This window comes from Mesocricetus auratus, unplaced genomic scaffold (assembly GCF_017639785.1).
Source record: "Mesocricetus auratus isolate SY011 unplaced genomic scaffold, BCM_Maur_2.0 Super-Scaffold_100009, whole genome shotgun sequence".
Lineage (NCBI taxonomy): Eukaryota > Metazoa > Chordata > Mammalia > Rodentia > Cricetidae > Mesocricetus > Mesocricetus auratus.
In genome coordinates, this window is record NW_024429193.1 from 20,532,640 (window position 1) to 20,552,744 (window position 20,105).

The 20,105-nt window shown below is 41.5% G+C and overlaps 1 protein-coding gene across 2 annotated transcripts in view; it reads left to right on the forward strand.

Moving 5' to 3' along the window:
• The window catches only part of Metap1 (methionyl aminopeptidase 1), a 30,766-nt gene extending 15,486 nt beyond the window's left edge, over positions 1-15,280 (forward strand). For both annotated transcript variants that reach the window (XM_040751721.1, XM_040751720.1), the window contains exons 5-11: positions 380-471; positions 1,714-1,797; positions 4,478-4,616; positions 7,591-7,722; positions 10,287-10,430; positions 13,725-13,790; positions 14,913-15,280. In XM_040751721.1, the coding sequence (XP_040607655.1) occupies positions 380-471; positions 1,714-1,797; positions 4,478-4,616; positions 7,591-7,722; positions 10,287-10,430; positions 13,725-13,790; positions 14,913-15,076 (821 nt within the window). In that variant the 3' untranslated portion in view covers positions 15,077-15,280. The remainder of the gene's footprint in view (positions 1-379; positions 472-1,713; positions 1,798-4,477; positions 4,617-7,590; positions 7,723-10,286; positions 10,431-13,724; positions 13,791-14,912) is intronic.
• Positions 15,281-20,105: the final 4,825 nt, after the last annotated feature.

Below are 20,105 nucleotides of genomic sequence, written 5' to 3' on the forward strand. Positions count from 1 at the left end.
AGTGACTGAGATTCTGGTTTAGAGCAGTGAGGCATTTGATGGCTGGTTGCTGGTATAGATGCTTCATGACATGGCCATAAAAGCAGCTTGTAACTTGTGCTGCACTTGTCAAAGCCCGTAGTCTAGTGAATCGGAGTACACTGCTTGGCTAATGTTTACACGTTCCTAGTAGAATGTTTAGAATTTTTTCTTTACAGTTTCCTTTATTTTCTGTTTTTGTGTTGGAAATACTAAAAAAATAAACTGACTTTGCTCTTCTTGATGTGGAAGTGGTGTTATACGGTACATAAGGAGAATCAGCTGTTACCAAGTCGTCGGGGTGTACTGTTGTGCTGAGTTCTGTCTTTCTGTTGTTTTACTCACTCACTTTGCATTCCAGGAATGTCTGAATCTGAACAGGCTCTTAAAGGCACTTCTCAAATTAAGCTACTCTCAACTGAAGATATAGAAGGGATGCGACTTGTGTGTAGGGTAAGTTGTTGTCTCCTTGTGGGTGGAACACGGACAGACAGGATGTCTGTGATTTGTGGTCTATAAAGCTGTAAGAATGTTACAATGTGAACTGTTAACAGCCATGCCTTTACCTACTTTCAAAACTTTTTTATATTTAAATAATCTAGAATAAAACTAAGTCATCTGCAGTTGCCGTTTTTGTGATCAGCTTTGTATTGTTTATTTGCATAAACATATTTACTGAATTTCAGAGACTTAAAGATGAACATGACTTTGCTTGAACTTGCAGCATTATTCTTATTTTGATCTATCTATCTATCTATCTATCTATCTATCTATCTATCTATCTATCTATCTATCTATCTATCTAGTTTTTTTGAGACAGTGTCTCTGCGTATCCCTGGCTGTCCTGGAGTTAACTGTGTAGACCACCTGCCTCTGCCTCCTGAGTGCTGGGATTAAAGACTTGGTCACTACAACTAGCTTTTGTTGTTGGTGTTTTTGCAGCTTTATTTTTAAAAAGTGAAGTTCTTTGTCTTTCTGTGTTTACAAATGTTAGAGCACAGGACAAAGTTCAAGTCTTATGAGATACCTGTGTTTGGAGTATGGGTGGCATTAGATGAAATCACATACTAAAATTTGTCTACAGAAAAATAATTGGTTTTGTTCATGTAGATGTCAAGGCTTTTGTGCAGCATTTAAAAAGTGATTTGATGCTATTTTTGGATTTGGAGAATTTTATATTCTACTTAACTGTGATTTTTACTTTTTTGAAATTCTTTAATCTTTTCTTTTGCTTCTGTTCATGTTCCCTCGTTTTAGAAATGTAAGATTATCAGTTGGTTCTTTATCTAACTTAGAATATACGTTTTCATTAAGTTTACTTATTAGAGCCAGACAGTGGTGGTGCATGCCTTTAGTCCCAGCACTCAGAGAGAGGCAAAGGCAGCGGATCTCTGTGAACTCAAGGCCAGCCTGGTCCACAAAGTGAGTTTCAGGACAGCCAGCTATACAGAGAAACACTGTATAGCCAAAAAGAAAAAAAACTTTGTTTACAGAAACACTGTAAAGCCAAAAAGAAAAAAAACTTTGTTTATCTCAACTTTTATATCAATTTATTTCTGCATACTTTTATGTTTCTGATATTTAAATTTTGTGTATAAAATTATATCAAATAATTTTATTTGACTGATTTTTCATAGAATCAAAGAGTGCAGAGTATAGATTCTGTTTTGTTTCTTAAATGTACTTATTTTCCAGCTTGCTAGAGAAGTCTTGGATATTGCTGCTGGGATGATTAAAGCAGGTGTGACTACTGAAGAAATTGATCACGCTGTACACTTAGTAAGAGCTTTACTGTTTTATTTTAGAAGTTTTAAATTATTAGGTTTCTTCCTTTTTATGTCAAAAATAACTTTATTAAGTGAATTTGAAAGCTTACTTTTGCATTGTTTCAAATATGGGAAGCATTCCGTAGCTGTCACACTGCCTACAGATCTTGGGCATCCAGGCATTTGGCCAGCAGCAATTGAAAATATTTGGGGAAAAAATAACGTATTTGAATGACATGCTTGTGTTCTTTTATTTCTTGCTACTATTACCTAACTATGGAGTATTTACCGTGTAATAGTGTAATCGTAGGTAATAGTGTGATGGTTTAAAGTATAGGGGAGGATGTGGATCGCATATGTGCAGATACACACTGCACAGAAGACTTGAGCGTGTGTGGCTTTTGGTAGCCAGCCAGGTGTTCAGGTTCTAGTTCTCCACAGATTCTTAGGCATGACTGTGTCTGTGATGCTGAAATCCAAGGAAGCTTGAGACATTTATTCTGAAACCACAGCCTTTTATCAGCTTTTATAGACTTGATTATCCAGTGTTTCCAATAAGCCATACCACTACGTATGCCAGCTGTTCTGAAATACAGAATAAACTGCAGAAACTAGACAAGAAATCAGTTTTCTTTCATACACACAGGAAAAAGGAAATACACAGATGAGCTAGGAGGATCCTGTCTTAGTCAGTGTTGTGTTGCTGTGACAAGATGCATGACCACAGTAGCTCTTACAAAGAAAGCATTTAATTTGCCCTTGCTTACAGTTGCAGAGGGTAAGTGCACTACCATCATGTATGGGAGCATGGCAGCAAGCAGGCAGGTGGGGATAGGGAGAGAGGGAGAGAGGGAAGTACATAGGGGAGGGGAGACAGCCTACCTCCAGTGACACGCTCTCTCTACAAGGCCACACCTTCTACCAGGGTTCCAGTTCCTGGTGACTAAGCATTCAAATATATGAGCTTGTGAGTCTGAATTGAAACCACTGCATTTCTTTAAAAACAAAACAAAATAAAACAAACAAAAAAAAACCTCATTAACAAGACACTAAACAGATCAGACAAAATTTGTACAGTGTATATGACATGTGATATCTTCTTGTTTTAAAATAAAGATTGATTATTAGTCTTTTAGACATAGACTAGTTACACATGGTATGTCTTAAGTTGTTAAGGAGTTCAAACACATGGACAATGGTTCTAGTGATTTCTCTCTATCCATCCATTACTTATGAGGTGGGAATGAAACTGACATTCTATACTGTTACAGTCATTGTGTTATTGTAAATGGTGATACCCTTCCCAAAAGAATTTGACTGTATCTCTTGAGTTTATAAAAATGTTTTAAAAATTAAAAAAAAATTGTTTAGTTTGTGTGGGGTAGGATTTCTGTCTGTCTGTCTGTCTGTCTCTGTGTGTGTGTGTGTGTGTGTGTGTGTGTGTGTGTGTGTGTGTGTGTGAGAGAGAGAGAGAGAGAGAGAGAGAGAGAGAGTGAGAGAGAGAGAGAGAGAGAGAGAGAGAGAGAAGCTTGTGAAAATCAGTTCCTTTTTACCATGTGGGTCATGAGGATGGAGCTCAGGCTGTCAGGTTGATGGCAAATGTCTCACCCCCTGAACCGCTATGCTGGCCTAGTGGTTTTTTTACTTAAACTTACATGAATTTTGATTTGGGGTATTGTGTATGTTATTTGTCATGGGTAGGCATTTGAACACTTCCCAGGGCCAGGGCGCTTTAAAGTACCTTCATAGCCACTCGCGTGACACCCCCAGCTTTCTCTGGAAGGAGGTGACTAGGTGCTGCCGCCACTTCCCTCTCTGAGGGACATCCAAGGGGTGAAGCTGGCTGTGTCCTCAAGGATGGAAACTGATGGATGGGTAACCACAGAGGACACCCACGTAAGGGAAGCACTGGGAAGGCGTCGTTATTTTCTGTGAAGAGGGTTTTCTGTCTCAGGGAACTTCAGGTTACTTTCAGACTTGTAGAAGCAGTGGAGTGTCCTGTAAAATTGTGGACTGTGGCACGAGCAGCATCTTGTGCAGCCGTTAGAGACGTACTCGACTGAAAAGCACTGCGCAGTGTGGACACAGCGCCGACAGCACTCTGCTACCACCGTGTAGATTCAACGCTTTCTAACTCCGCAGAAAGCACTTTACCCCTTCTTAATTATACATGCATTCATGCTCTTGTTGTACGGATGGAGTTGGCCTTAATGTAAGAGGGAATTACTAAAACGTGTTGTTTTTGCGGAGTATATTTCTCAAGTAGTGGTTAAGTAAGAGTAGTAGTGTCCTCATATGATGACGCTTGTATTCTGTGAATTTGCTTCTCCTTTACGTGGGGACCAGTAAGCTGGTTTGCATACAGTGTATTTCGTTGGCATATGGCATACTAGATACGGGGTAAGATAGCATGTGTTTGTAGTACCAGTTAAAAGCCTGGGTGGCAATAACATGGTATTTGTGTGTGTGTGTGTTTGCTTATACACATTTATGCATATATACATGCATGTCTGTCTGTCTGTCTGTCTATCTATCCACTCATCACTATTTTCAAGTAAAATATAAGTAAAATTAGTTCTTACAGTAGCATCTGTCATAAAATTCTTCAGATTTTATGATCTGATTAATTGTATACAGATTTTTTTCCTTTTGTGCACTCCAAATGATTTTCTCTATATTTTAATTTATTGTAGGCATGCATTGCAAGAAATTGCTATCCTTCTCCCCTGAATTACTATAATTTCCCAAAGTCTTGTTGTACCTCAGTGAATGAAGTCATCTGCCATGGGATTCCAGACAGACGACCTTTGCAAGAAGGTGATATTGTTAATGGTAAGAAATGTTTGTGACATTTCATTGTGAGCAAAGAAACACGTTTTTTGGAGTCCGTTAGGTTGTTTCTGTTTTCTTGACTTAATTTTTCCTCTATTTAAAACTCAGCTCCACTCAAAATTGAAGGAACCCACTTTGTTTTTTATTTTCAGATAAGGTCTCTTTACGGAGCCCTGTCTATTCTAGAACTCACTATGTAGATCAGGCTGGCCTTGAACTCAAAAAATTCTGCCCGTCTCTCTGCCTCCCAGTGCTGGTGGATTTCCTGCCACCACACATGTCAGGAAACCCATTTTTATTGATTTTATGTGTGTGTTGCCTTCAGTATACATCTAGTATATGTTCTATACAACTTGTATTTTTTCACAGTCTAGTAGGCAAAAGATATCAATGCAGAAGTAATATTGTGCCTACTATATAGTTTTTCCTCTACCACAATTTACTAATGGTTATGAATAGATGAAGGTGGGTTTTCAGGAGAGATTTCAGAGAAACCCTTAGTTGTAATTTATAAAAACCTTAGGAAAAGGGAAAAGCTCCCGCAGAAGTGCCCTTAAGAATGGAGTGGCTTTGGACTGCTGTACTCTGCTCTCTTGGAAATACTGCGTGTGTTGAGCTACAATAACGTTTCTCTTTGGAGCTGAAAGTATCAGTGAGGAAAGTTCCCAGAGAAAAGTAATCAACAGCCTTACCCAGCTGTGAGCCCTGTGAGCTGTAGGGACAACTGGCTTGGCAAAAGATGATCCCTGGCGCAGTCACAACATGAAGTTATGGGGATGACCAGCTGCTTTTTGATTTGATTTAAGAAACTTATCGTGATCAGCTAGGTAATAGGCTGCAGGGGAGAACGTGATACTATCTTTCTGCTAAATGAACACAGCATTAAAGGATAAAGGGTTTTTATCTTTATACCCACAGATTGGTACAGCTCTCAACTTGGATCACAGAATCATCTTTTTGTAGTAGATAGCGATTAGTACAGAGACTCCTAAGTAGCCAACATGTATAGAAACAGATGAGACTTGGGCTTAGCTCTAAGTGGAACATCTCTATCACACCCTTATCCCCTCATCCCACCCCCTGCCAAGGCTCAGGGACCAGTTTAGAAGATGCTAAGAGTCAAGACCACAGGCATCTGTAGAGAAGCAGCGTTTGCTGGACATGACGGCCTTGGACACATGAACTCACAGCACCTGTGGCTGAACACGCAAGGCCTTTACAAGATGATGCCAGGCCAAATTCAAGAATTGGCTGGAGTGCGGAGGGCTCATGAAGTCCTACCCTTAGTTGAGAAGCAACAGTGGCTCCCGAGAGAGGGAAAGTCAGGGATGGTCTGACTCCCGGAGGTGTCCTACACCTGTGTATATATAGGTAGCACTGAGAGAACTTGCGAGTGTTTAAAACCAACACATGAAGTTGGGAATGGAAGGAATAGGGGGTGGATTTGATGGTCCCAACACATTATATTCATGTATTAAGTTCTCAAACAATAAAACAAAATCTAAAAATTGTAGGCTTCCCTAGATGTAGTCACATGTTGTATTACATATGTTTTATAACTCAGCTTCTATGTTGAAACGTCTATAATGTAAAGCTTGTGCTTGTATGAGTGTGTTCTTGTATATGTGTGTGCTTACCTGTGCATACTGTGGACACCAGAGGCTAGCTTTGGGTGTTTTCCTCTGTCACTCTCCACCTTAGTTCTGAGGGCTCTCTCTTAGGCAGGAGCTCACTGTTTTAACTGGACTAGCTGGCCAGTGCAGCCCCAGGATCCTCCAGTGTCTGCTCTCCCAGGGCTGGGCTCACAGGCATGTATGTGTTCCACACCTGACTTTATTTGCATGGATGCTGGGGATAGGAACTCAGGTCCTCATTGTTCAGAGAGCTCTTTATCCATTGAGGCATCTCTAAAGGCCCCTACAGGGCATTTTTATTATTAATGAAATCAGTCTTTCTAGTATTCAAAGAAGCAAAATCCAAATTAGCAACTACAGATAGAGATTAAATATAATATCTTTATTGTAGTTGTTACTGACTTATTTAAGGTTGTTTATAAACATAAGTTCTGAGTTAAGCCCTGATAGTCATATAATATTTAATTATTATTGTTATTTGCAACCGTGTATCATTGTGTTAGCTGTCGCTGACCTTGAACTCAAATAGTTCCTGCTGACTCTGCATCCCCAGTGTGAGATTAAAGGTGTGTACCACCACACCGGACTAAACCTTAGTTTTGTTCTGTGCACAGCATATGGCATTTTTTTTTTTTTTTTTTTTTTTTTTTTTTTGGTTTTTACGAGACAGGGTTTCTCTGTATTGTTTTGGAGGCTATCGGTCCCTCCTGGCCTCGAATGCACAGAGATCCGCCTGCCTTTGCCTCCCAAGTGCTGGGATTAAAGGTGTGCGCCACCACCGCCCGGCAGCATATGGCATTTTGAGGAATGAATTGTCTACTCCGTAGTGTTGGTAGCTGCTCAAAATCTGCAGTGTAGAGATACTTACTTAGTGTGTTCTCTAGAGAGACATGTGGTTTATTGTAGTGACACCGTAGTATTACTTATTTTAAGCTGGGATGAAGATGAGCAAATACTTAAAGATGGATAAAGACCAGTGGAATTTTTTAAACCTAGAACTAGATAGGCTTTGCTCTTGTGTCCCAGGAAGAGTGATCTAAAGATAACTGGAAATGTTGTCTGTTTAATTTCAGAACTTGAAGTCGTCAGCTCAGTGTTGCTAACCTGCTTAGGTAGTTATCTTACACAGCTGTCTTTATGTAATGTTTCTTCTGTCACAAAGGGTCTCAGTACTAGCCTAAAAGCCCACATCTGTCTTGTTCTGCACAGCCATGTTCTTGTCTTCTACAGTGAGTTCAGTTGAATTTCCCTTGAGCGTTTCTCTTAGGCAACAATACACTCAGTGAGAATACAGACAGTATCATTTTCATTTGCTTACGTTTGCCCTTTTTTTTTTCCAGTGGATATCACTCTTTATCGAAATGGTTATCACGGGGATCTAAATGAGACCTTTTTTGTTGGAGATGTGGATGAAGGAGCACGGAAACTTGTTCAGACTACATATGAGTGCCTGATGCAAGCCATCGATGCAGGTCAGCCCAGCCATGCCCCCACTTATACCATACAGCACCAGCGCTCAGCACGCTTTGTTTATTATTTCTTTCTTGTGTTTTACCCAAATAATTTGTGGACTGTTTCTGCCATTTGCCTCTGTGACATGACTGACATAACAGACATTTGGAGTACTGTACAGCAACATTTGGCAAGAAGTGGCCAGAAACTGACCGTCCTAGCAGTAGTCAGAAAAGAACACAAGGTGTTGATTCTGTAGGTGACTGCTATACCTGTAAAAACACAGCGTTATTGCTTGCCATGGCAGCTCACCCTGGAATGCTAGAGAAGATAAGATGTTAACACACACATTAGGCAATGTTCCATATTTTAAAGAAAAATCCAACAGTGTTTATAACAGGTAAAAACCAACTTCTCTCTCCAGTGTGGAGTATAGAAAGCTTGAAAGATTATTGAAATTACTTTCTGAGTAGAAGTTTTGGGTGTATCTATTAATGGCACTTTGAGCCTGGTAATACTTTATTTCATTTTAAGATGTTTAACTGTATCTCTGGTGCCTATCCCATGGATGCCAGCTACCAACCCTCTTCTGTTATGAGACCAAAAATGTCTACAGAGAAGACCCTTGGAATCACGGTTGTCGCTAGTTGTATATTTGAGGAAGAATCCTTGCTTCCTCTACCATTATTGTTGAATGAGGATTTCTTTCATTATATATTTTGCATTGTGGCTTGAAATTTAGTTATGTCCATCACCTCCCCAAGACTGATAAACTCTGGGTGGGATGGGGAGAAGAAATTACTGGAAAATGTAGCATGAATAATAAAAACCCAGAGATAGATATTGGGGTTCAAGCTGAAGATTAGAGAAGCAAAGCAGCCACGCTGCTAGAGAGTTCTCACTTCTACCAGGGCTCACACCAAAAGGGGCGATGCTGTCCTCAGAGTGACTGTAGCCTGACTAACTCCTGTCTCCTCCTGCCTTATATTCCTCTCTAGTGCTGGTATTATAGGTGCACCACCACCGCCTCTATTCCTAACTAGTGTGGCTGCTGGGATTGAAGGTGTGTGTCACCGCTGCCTGGCTTCTATGGCTAGCTTTGCACTCTGATCTTCAGGCAAGCTTTATTTGTTAGATTATAAACAAAACTCAGAAATGTTGATTAAAATACCCCTTTGACTGGTTACATTTAATTACATGGGGAAGTTTCACTGAAGCCTGGATGGGGTAGCTCAGTGAGCTGAAGAAGGGAGAGCCTGGAGGGCATCAGACACACACATGCTGGATTCTCCAGGAGTCATTAAGAGTGTCACACAACAATGAGTCCTTTGATTTCATGGGGACAGCGCTGCCGAAACTCAGTGGGAAGCGGACTAGTGAGAATAGCAGTCAGGGCACCGTTCTGGACCCTGGGCATTTTTACAGAGACAGCTGGTCAGTCTGAGGACTAGTTTGGGAATGAGGAGTCTGGGCAGATAATTTGACTGAAACCTGGGGAAAGACAAGTCTATTTGGACGTTTCTTTTTTCCTGTTGTATTTCATGCTCTCTCTTTACATGCTTTACATTTTTCATTATTTATTGTGTGTACCTGTGTATGCTAGGTTCCGTAGTCTCCTACCATGTGGCTCCTGGGGATTGAACTCAGGTTCTCAGGCTTGGTGGCGAACACTTTGACTGACTGAGTCATCTCAGTGCTTTACTCTCATGCCTTCTGGTCATTGGAACGGAATATGGAACGGAGCGCTCGACTCTCAATGTGGTGGCTGTTCTTGGTTGTTGACTTGAATGCACACACACCTGCGAGGGATTTTTTTTAATGAATCATTGGGCTTGGGAAGAGCCCCTTGTGATTCAGGTCTTTGAGGTGGGAGGGTCCCCCTTTAACCTGGCAGCCCATGCGGACATGGGAGAAGGAACCTTGCTCTGTCCTGTTTGTTCTCATTCTTGCTGCAAGTCTACTCCTTCACTGGCAGTAGTCTGCTACCTGGGGTTCTGGTGTATTCTGAAGTCCAGCTGAGACACCCAGCCTTGTGAACCGAACCACTAATGGGTTCTTGGACCCTTTGTTGGTAGACAGTCATTGTTGAACTACCTGGACCACAACTTGCTAACTCTTCTATTAAGTCCCTCCCATATATATGTGTATATGCATTCATATTTCAAAAAATGCATCTTTTCCATTCTATAAGTTCTGTTCCTCTAGAGAACCCTTAGGGAAAGAGGGTTACAAAATGAGTTTTCCATTCTGTTGTTTCAGTGTTTTTTTTAAAATAATTTATTTATTTTTATTTTATGTGCATCGATGTTTTGCCTGCATATATGTCTGTGTGAGGAACTGGAGTTACAGACAGCTGTGAGCCACCATGTGGGTGCTGGAATTGAACTCGGGTCTTCTGGAAGAGCAGTCAGTGCTCTTAACCACTGAGCCATCTCTCCAGCCCTAGTGTTTGTTCTTAGGAGATGAAAATGGTGTGTTTTCTGCCCCCTTGGTATTCTGCTTGGAGTTCTTTCCCTTGTATGGAAACCAACTGCTAGTTAAATGCTATTCTTCCTCATGGCTTTTGTTTTGTTTTTTCTTTCAGTGAAGCCTGGTGTTCGATACAGAGAACTGGGAAACATCATTCAGAAACATGCCCAAGCAAATGGATTCTCAGTTGTTCGAAGCTATTGTGGACATGGAATCCACAAACTTTTCCATACAGCTCCCAATGTACCACACTATGCCAGTGAGTACTGTCCAGATACTTGGATATTTCTGTTTATGAAAAAGTACTCAAGCATAAGTCAGGGGCCCCCTAGTGTGTATGTGCTCCCTGAAATAATGTGTTAGTTATGAGTACACGTCTTTCCCTCCCTGCTTCACCCCTTCAAACAAGTCAAATGAAGTCTTTTTCACATGATAGTCCTTAAGGTGTGTGGCAGTGACCTGAAAATCCAACCTGTATTTTCAGGTCACCTTGAAACTGTTTCCTAGTCAGCAGGTAACATGTTAGGGGAGATGCTTGGAAGGATGTGCCTGGGAGTTTTAGTTCACTAGCTGGAGATTGGCATAAATCACCTATATTTTTTTCAACTTGTAGGAGTTTAGTGACTTAATTATGTCTAACGGCAAGGGAAACAGGAAGTGTAGTCTACTGAGTCCTCGTAGAGAAACATAAATGGATTGTGGCAGTCAGTGCATAGTCTTGCTGTTATCCTTCTGGTTCCTTAGGTGAAATCATTTCTTCACGTGGAGTTCCTTGTGCATTATTTATTGGTTTAATAAAGAAGAATAAGGTACTTATTAAAAACAGGGGAAGTGTAAGACACTGTATTCCAGAGATCTTTTCTTTGGAAGATTAGCCATTAGCAGGAGTGCACCTGTTATTTAGTGTTAGAAGTGAAAAGTGTCCATGAAAGTGAGCAACACAAGGAATTTAATGCACATTTCTTCCCCTCTCTCTGTTTCTGAACTTTATGTAAACACTCAGTAATGTCTTTGTGTTAATTTTTGTCATCCTACAGTAGTAGCGAATGATGATATTGAGGAATTATTGACATCTGGGGCCTTAGACTTCTGCCTGACATTCATACATAAAAAGTGACCTGCTACTTTCGAATGAGGGGTGCTGTGGTGCAGCATCCAGGGTATCAGTGAGCACTCCCTTGCAGACGACGTCATTCTGTGACTGTGATGTTAGGAAAAAGGGAAAGAAAGAAGAAAAGACACTAGCATTAGAAAACACGTAGCAGCTTTATTTGTATACGTTAAACCCTGAAGTAACCTGAGTGCCTGCTCCAGTCATAAAACTGACCATTCACAAAACTGACATGCTGCTCTCATTAGAGGAGACTGCAGAGAAAGAGTGAAATTCTTTCCAAGTGGAGGCAACAAGCTGGTTTAAGTATGCATCAGTGAGGCTGAAGACGGTGACATTTGTGGGAGGAGATGTGAGTCATTAGTGTGATATACCAGAGATCCTAAGTTTCACATTAAAGCATTTACTTAAATGTAAGAAAAGAAACACGACTGGAGACGGCCTGTTCTTCCAGAGGACCAGGGCTGGATTCCCTGCACCCACGGGACAGTTTATTAATTCTATAACTCCAGGTCCAGGGAATTTGATGCTGTCTTCTGGCTTCTGCATAGACATACATGTAGGCAAAATATCTGTATACATAAAATAGAAATGAAAATTTTAAAAAATTGTAAGAAAAATTAAGAAAGAAAACTGAAACAGGAGGCAAGTCATTTTCCACATTTGGTATGTTTCTAAGTCATTCATGATAGAAGTCATGGTGATAATGCCCTGAATTTACATGTACACTTGACTTAGTGTAATGATACAATAGGCACAAGTTTTTATTTTATTTTAGTTTTTGGAGACAGGGTCTCACTGTGTAGCCCTGGCTGTTTTGGACTTACTATGTAGATCAGGGTGGTCTTGAACTCAGAGATCCACCTGCCCCTGCCCCCTACACCCAGCTCAGGTTTTTACTACAGTAAAATTGCCCTCAGACAATGTGTGTTGAGTGAGTTGTTAGTGAAACGAAACATTCTATGACATGAGTAGCAGGCGATATAGTTCTTTTAAATGAACAGTGGGTGAGTGGCGGAGGCAGTAGCAAGTCATCTGAGTTGCAGGGCGTTTCTAATACTAATCAGTGGGATTTAATCCTCTACCCTTTGGGTCCCTTATACTCATAATCCCAATAGTGAATCAGTATAAAAGTCAGATACGTAATACCTTCTGTTTTAGTTTGGCAGTGTTTTTAACATTAATAATCTCTTGCTGTGGCAGCATCAGATGGAAAAGCCTAAAATCCCTTCATGCCTTTTGTTCTCTGTGGCACCACACCCAGGGGACCGACTCCCTGTAAACCAGAAGTTGCAGACTGTTTTGAGAGAAAGTTCACGATATTAGAAATGGAAAAACCTGACTCTTACTGTTCTTAGTTTATTTCTGCTTCTAAGGGTTCCCATGAGTTTAAGAACAGGATTTGCTGTGAGTGCACTTTGGGAAGCCGAGCAGTGTGGCTGGCTGTACACCAGGAAGGGCTGGAATGGAAGTGTGTGGGTGAGGCTCCATCACACCTAAACAGTAGCTTGCCCACGTAGCATGCAGGTAATGTTTGTACAGTAGCAATCCCACTGGGACGGATGCCTTCACAGGAAAAGAACCTTGCAGTGACCGACGCGTGTGCCCTCTGGTGGCCAGCCTGAGTAAATGCCATGCTCTTTTTTTTTTTTTTTTTTAATTTAAAACTGCTCCATATATTTATTGGTCAGGATCTTCTGACTAGACTGTTCCTACTTTTAAACTCTGGCTTTGGAGACAAAGCAAGACTAGACACTCTTAATCATGTCTCTTGGTGGTACTGAGAAATATTATTTGTGAACTTGACAAAGGACCAAAGGAATATTTATAGTGTGAAATGCAATTTGTTTTTAGATAGAAATGTCTCCTCATTATTTAAACAAATTGTCTACTATGCAGTTTTATTTCCAGTTGAGAGTGAGATAAAAGATTACTTACAAACCTTTCTGAAAGGTGTGTGTTAGTGTGTTCCATTATATAAACATACTCCGCTTCCTCAAAGAAGTGAGAGGCTTTGGTATATGACACATGCCATTCAAACTTCCATAAGTGGATGGGTGATGGATAATGGCATTCTGTTGGACAACTACCCTCCCTCTCCCACATACTTGTGGAGTTCTGGGAATTATGTGCTGCACCACACCGAGCAGTCTTTGCCTTTTCTAATCTGTGTTAACATAAAGATACTTTTCCACAATGGTGATTGTCTCTGAAGCTGAGCCTGTGGATATGCCCGTATTTTATCGTAGAAAGCATGAGTCTGGAATAAAATCTGCCCACAGACAGATGGTTACTGGCGACAGCCTCTCTGCTGAGTGACAGTGAGACAGTTGGGAGGGGAGTGGACGGGACTGTTGGGAATGTCAGTCCCGTGATTCTGAGAGCTGTTCAGCGCAACGCTCGTGGGTTTTGGTGTCTCTTGAGACTTTCTTTTAATTTCAGAGAATAAGGCAGTTGGTGTGATGAAGTCTGGCCACGTGTTTACAATTGAACCAATGATTTGTGAAGGTGAGTACTCTATGCATAGCATTTCTTTCTTTTTTTTTTTGTCTTTAAGTTTTGCAAGTACACACACAGTCTGTAGAAGACAGACACAGTAGGGACTGCTCTCTGCTGTGTGTGGGAGTCAAATGTAGCTGTCAGGTGCTGCTAAGCACTCTTTTCTGCTGAATGCCAGGCTTTAACATTTGTTGGATTTTTATTTATTTTTCTTACCCATCAAATCAGTGGCTGGTTCTGCTTGCTTCCTTTGCTTTCTTCTCCCAATTGCCTCTTGATTGGTAATATGTAGAGAACTGAACATCTGAGCGTTCCTAAGAAGAAGATGCTTTCTGTGATAATTCTCCTGTCAGTAAGTGTACAGTACTTGACTGTGGTCCCTAGTCCTAAAGATCTTATCAGAGGATGGGTTATAATAAGATTCTACATCAAACTTCTGTACAAGTTCTTGTGTGATGTAGGCGGGGAAGAGGAAACAGACAGTTATACACATTAATTCCAGCCTTAGAAGAAGGCATTAGAAGGGTAAACAGATCCTTGCTCAGGACACATAGCTGCTTCTGCTGGCATCCGGTCCTTCACAGCACCCACACCTGGGTTTCGTGCAGCATCACAGGAAACACATCACAGACACTGAAGTCTCTGGAGCACAGGCTGTAATGACGGGCTCCTTGTCATGAGCAGTTCTCAGATTATAAGTCTCTGGAGGAAGTCTGATGCCTTTATTTTGGGGGTGCCACGTTGATTTGATACCAAGAAATAAAAAAATGGTACACACGGGGGAAACAGGACATGATTACTTCATTAGTGCTGCCCACGGGAACGAAAGTGGACAGGCTTTACTAAAACCAGGCATCAGGAGGGTCTCGATAGCACATTTGACTGCCTGGTTTCTCTCTGTCTGTTTTTCCAGACAGGGTTTTCTGTGTAACAGTTCTGGCTGTCCTGAAACTCACTGTGTCGAAGCCAGCTGGCTTCAGATTCACAGAGATCCTTCTGACTTTGCCTTCCAAGTGCTGGGATTAAAGGCTTGTGCCAGCAATAGGCTATTTCCTTTCTTGATGCATACTTACCTAGAGACCATTAGAAATGTGGATGACAAAGCTAAGTACCTGTTCTTGCTTGTTCAAGGTGGATGGCAGGATGAGACCTGGCCAGATGGCTGGACTGCAGTGACAAGGGATGGAAAACGGTCCGCTCAGTTTGAGCACACCCTGCTGGTCACGGACACTGGCTGTGACATTCTCACCCGGAGACTCGATAGCTCTCGGCCTCATTTCATGTCCCAGTTTTAATTTCCCACGATGCCTAATACCTGAACACCATCCTGTACTGTGCATTTTATTGAAGGTACAGAAATGAAGAGGTTTTTAAAAATCACTCATTTTGTTTGGCTGTGGATACGAAAGGACTACAGCGTTCGATGTGTGCCCTCAGGAGCTTCTTTTGGGGTCTGAAAAAGCTGAGAAGAATAAAGGAAACCTTGCTTACTTCCTTCAGTCCCTGGCCTCGCCCCCTCAGTTCTCTGTACTGTGTTTTCTTCTCCGTCCCTGAGCACTTTGACCTAAGTCTGCTTCTCCTTGTTTTATCACTGCCACAGACCTGCCGCTAAGGGCCAGCTGCTCTCCAGGCGAGTGTGGAAGGAATCCTGAAACTTTAGCAGCACAGTGTTCCAGATTTTTTATTATATATTGATATATATATATGTGGCAAATATATGCATCCATTTTAAATTCCATGCACATAATTACTGAACACCACATGACCTTTGGTCTGGGTTGATTCTGCTTTGGCAGGATATCTGCTGTCATAAGTGGATCCATAATTTGTTAGTGATTAATTCCTGGTTGGGAACTGGCCTCCTCTCGCTCTCATGCTAATGACTTACCTTGTGTGTGTAGGACTTCTGCAGTGTGGACGTGTCAGAGAGGGAATGGTAAAGCTCACTTGGGAGGTGGTCAAACTTTATAAGGTCTTGTGTGGTAAAAATAGCTGTCCAGCAGATGGTGGCTGGCAACTGCAGTCATTTCACAACACACTGCTATTTCAGACTCTGGCCAGAAAAAAGTGGGAGGTCAGAACCCTTCTGTTCTAAGGTATACATACCTCCGAAGAGTGGCAGTTGCCCTGTGGCAGGCAGAGGACGGGGGGAAGAATTCCAAAGTGTTTCCAGGCGCGGGCAGTCACAGGTGAGTTTCACCATTTAGTAAACTAACAGAGTGAGAAAGGAACTTGTTGCAGTACTGTAAGTGCTCAGTGGGGAGGGGGGGGTGTGTGCTGCTGCCATGTATTGCAAGTGTACCTCACCTCTGTATTTGAGAACCTCATCAAATATGGCTCTGGTGCCAGCATCTTTGGTGGTTGTCCAAGTACAAGTGTATGCAGTGGAGATACAGCAGATTATAAGTTGTCGTGAGTGTATCCTTGATTACACCTGTGACACATACTTAAGACATCATCTTTTCCAGAGTGCCTCAGACCTTATTGCTTTAAGAGAATGATAATGTTTTCATGACTTTATTTTAATAATTTAGTAAAGTATTGAATCTGGTGTAGACTTCTGGGGGTGTGTGTGTGTGTGTTTAAAGTTTTTATCAAACTGTAATATTTGTGGATGGAATGCCTTGTAATATGAATGTTAATATAATATGTAAAGGGAGATTAAACGTTTGAATGATTATCCCACTTACTGTAGTTGCATTTGTTGGCATTTCAGAGGGAATTCAGGGGAATGAGGCTAACTTCATAATGTAAACTCATGACCATTGGAGTATACACACCTTTTCAGATACCATAAGTGCATGTTGTTTAATCCAGTGTGCCAGCGTTATTTGAGATGTAGCTGTATTATGAGAGATTTAAGGCCAAGTGTATTTAGGGGAACAGTTTGTATTCTGACAGAATAGTAAGTGGGGTGGTGTTCAATTTATATCATTAGAAAAGAAAGCTTCAGCAGCAAAATCTTGGGGTAGTTTTGTGAAAAGATTAGACATGCTGGTGGGAATGCTTTTCTTGCTTTGAATTTAAAAAACACAAAACCAATATAGGTTCTAGTCTAATTACATATCCAATTAAAAATACATTTATTTATTTATTTATTTTTGGTTTTTATGAGACAGGGTTTTTCTCTGTATTGTTTTGGAGGGTGTCGGTCCAGCCCGGCCTCGAACTCACAGAGATCCACCTGCCTCTGCCTCCCGAGTGCTGGGATTAAAGGCGTGCGCTACCACCGTCCAGCCAAAAAATGCATTTATCTTACAAAACTTGTATTTTTATCAGTGTACAACCACAGTTAATGTGTTAGCTTTTTTGTCAGTGCTGGGATTGAGGTGGTGGCCTTGTATATTATAGTAGGCAGTGGTAAACTTTGCTGCAGCGCACAGGCTAACTGGTGAGATGATCGTTCTTTTTCCTCCTGTCCATTTGCACTTACCGTAAGTGTGTCTCCTAGGTGACTCCAATAAAAATAAGCGATCATAAGAGCACCAATACCAAGAAAACTTGTCTGCCCTTGGTATTAGTGCTTTTTTGTTGCTGACAATACCCAACAAAAGCAACTAAGGGAAGATTTATTTGGGCATATAGTTTAGAAGGGAGGGACATGGTGCATCATCAACCTGTAGGTCACCTTGTGTCCTTGGGGAGCTGGTGAGGCTATGCTGGTGCTTAGCTGGCTTCCTTCTCCTTTGTATTCAGTCCAGGACCTTAGCCCATATGATGTTGCCATTTACATTCAGCATGGGTCTTCTCAGGTAAAACTATGGAAGCGTTCCAGACATTCCCCTAAGTTTGTCTCCTGGGTGACTCCAAATCTAGTTACACTGACAGTGAAAATAAATTCACATTCCTTATCTTTGTTTTATGTTTTTTTGGTGGGTAAGTAGTTTAGAGTCTCTTCATCAGCATTTGTAATACTTCCATGTGTTTTAAATTACAGACGAAAGTATAGTGGAGTGAAATACTATCTATATCCATCTGTAAAACTTTTGCCACCTTTGCTTCATTTACTTATGTGTGTACTTGTAGATGGAAGTGTCTGTTCCACAGCTGTTTAATCCCAAATAAACACTAATAATTAATATAAACAGACGCTGATATTAATTATAAACTGTTCGGCTGCTGGCTCAGGCTTCTTATTGGCTAGCTCTTAATTATTAACCCATTTCTATGCATCTCCACGTCTTGGCTTATAGGAGAATACCTGGGTATCCTACCTGCCCAGCGTTTTCTTGATTCCTCTACTACCTTTCTCTACCCTGATTTGATTTCCTGTCTGGCTAAATCCTGCCCGTCCATTGGCCAAAACAGCTTTATGCATCAACCAATAAGAGAAACATATTCACAGCGTACAGAAGGATATCCCCCATCATGTTCTTTACTCTGACCTGGTTCTGGGATTGAACCCAGGGCTTTGTACACAAGAAAAGGGTTTTATACTTTGCCTGTTACTGCTTGAGCCTGTATTTAAGGGTGTTTGGGCCAGGAGTATAACTTGTTGATAGAGTGCTTGATTAGCACAGGAAGCTTTGCAGTTTAATTTCCAATAAGTACCCACACCTCAGCAAAGCAGTCTACCCAGTCACAACATAATCATCACACCAACAAAGTTTTAACATGGGTGCATAATTATGCAGACTCCCTGTTTCTTCTGAGCACCCTACCCTGCCTGTCTTGGAGCAGTAGTTGTCTTTGTTCTAGAATAACTTCCCTGCCCTTTTAGTGTTTTAGGAAATTAATACTTGAAAGATTGTGTCAGTTACATATAAAAGTCTAATTCTCATGAGGATATGCTGAGGAGAAATATTTTGACAGAAGACTTCATAGATGTCATGTTGCATTCATTATGGCCCATATGGGTTGTCACAGTATTCCAGTGTGCTTGATCACTTCGTGTCTGTTACCCATCCCTATTTTTCCATCACTTTTTTAAAACAAGTGGATTGGGAGCTACTTGGAGGCAATATGGATGTAATGTTCACACTGTGATTTTAGCATTCATTGATATCCTGCCTGAATCCTTGCATTTGCCCTGCAAGTTGGATTTCCCAAACCCAGTATTCCATTTACATTTTACAAAGAAGCACTTCTCAAGTGTATCATCCCTCTACATTTATTAGCTGACAGTCCACCGCCCCTCCCTTAGTAAGCCCCTGAACTCCAACTTGAAAATCACTATTAGCTCATAGATTCTTTGGGGGGGGAGGCAGACTGGAGACAGGCTTTCTGTGTAGCCTTGGCTATCTGGACTTGCTCTGACTCACAAGAGATCTGCCTTCCTCTGCTAGGGTTAAAGGTGCATGCCATCACCGCCAGGCTAGATTCTTATTTAACATTTTTATTTTTTTCCTTTTGGTTTTTTGAGACAGCGTTTCTCTGTATTGTTTTGGAGGCTGTCCTGGAACTCACTCTGTAGATCAGGCTGGCCTCGAATTCACAGAGATCCACCTGTGTCTGCCTCCTGAGTGCTGGGATTAAAGGTGTGCACCACCAACACGTAGCTTAAGTAACTTTCCTATTGAGAATTTGAATCCATGTATTTTGGATCACACCTCTCCCACTCCCATCTCCCAGATTCACCTTCAACTTCCTACCCACCCAACTTAAAACTCAGAGTCCAAAGCTGGGCGTTGGTGGCGCACACCTTTAATCCCAGCACTCGGGAGGCAGAGGCAGGCGGATCTCTGTGAGTTCGAGGCCAGCCTGGTCTACAGAGCGAGTTCCAGGACAACCTCCAAAGCCACAGAGAAACCCTGTCTCGAAAAACCAAAACAAAACAAAACAAAAACCCAGAGTCCAATTTGTGTTGCCCAACTGCTCAGAGTAGAGGCCTGCCTTAGAATGTGACCCCAGGGGTAATGCCATAAGAGCTCCTTAGCTAGTGATGGGGTTTTGTGCTTACTTTCCTGTCTTCACTTTGGAACGTTGGTTTGATCATGTTTTCACAAACTGCTGAGTTCATATGTGCAATTTCTAGGTTGTATATGGAAAAGTTTGCTTGAAATAAACCACCAGCCTTGCTCTTAAAGTCTTTCTACCCCATCATCCACAAAATCTCAGAGCCCTGGAGAAGGGGTGTGGTGCACATCTCATTTAGTGTTGAACAGTCTACTCTCTGCATGTTGACTGGTTGAGGATCTGTTTAATTACCATCTACTGAAAGAAACTAGTGAAGAGGGTCGAGAAATCCCTATGCACAGCTCTTACTGGTCAAACTTACTTTTTTCCTGGAGTAATGAGGTTCTTAGCCCTGTACTATTTTTCTACCTTCCCCACCCAACTTCCAATAACTAACAAGCTGAAGTTGCTTGTTTGCATCTTTGTAAT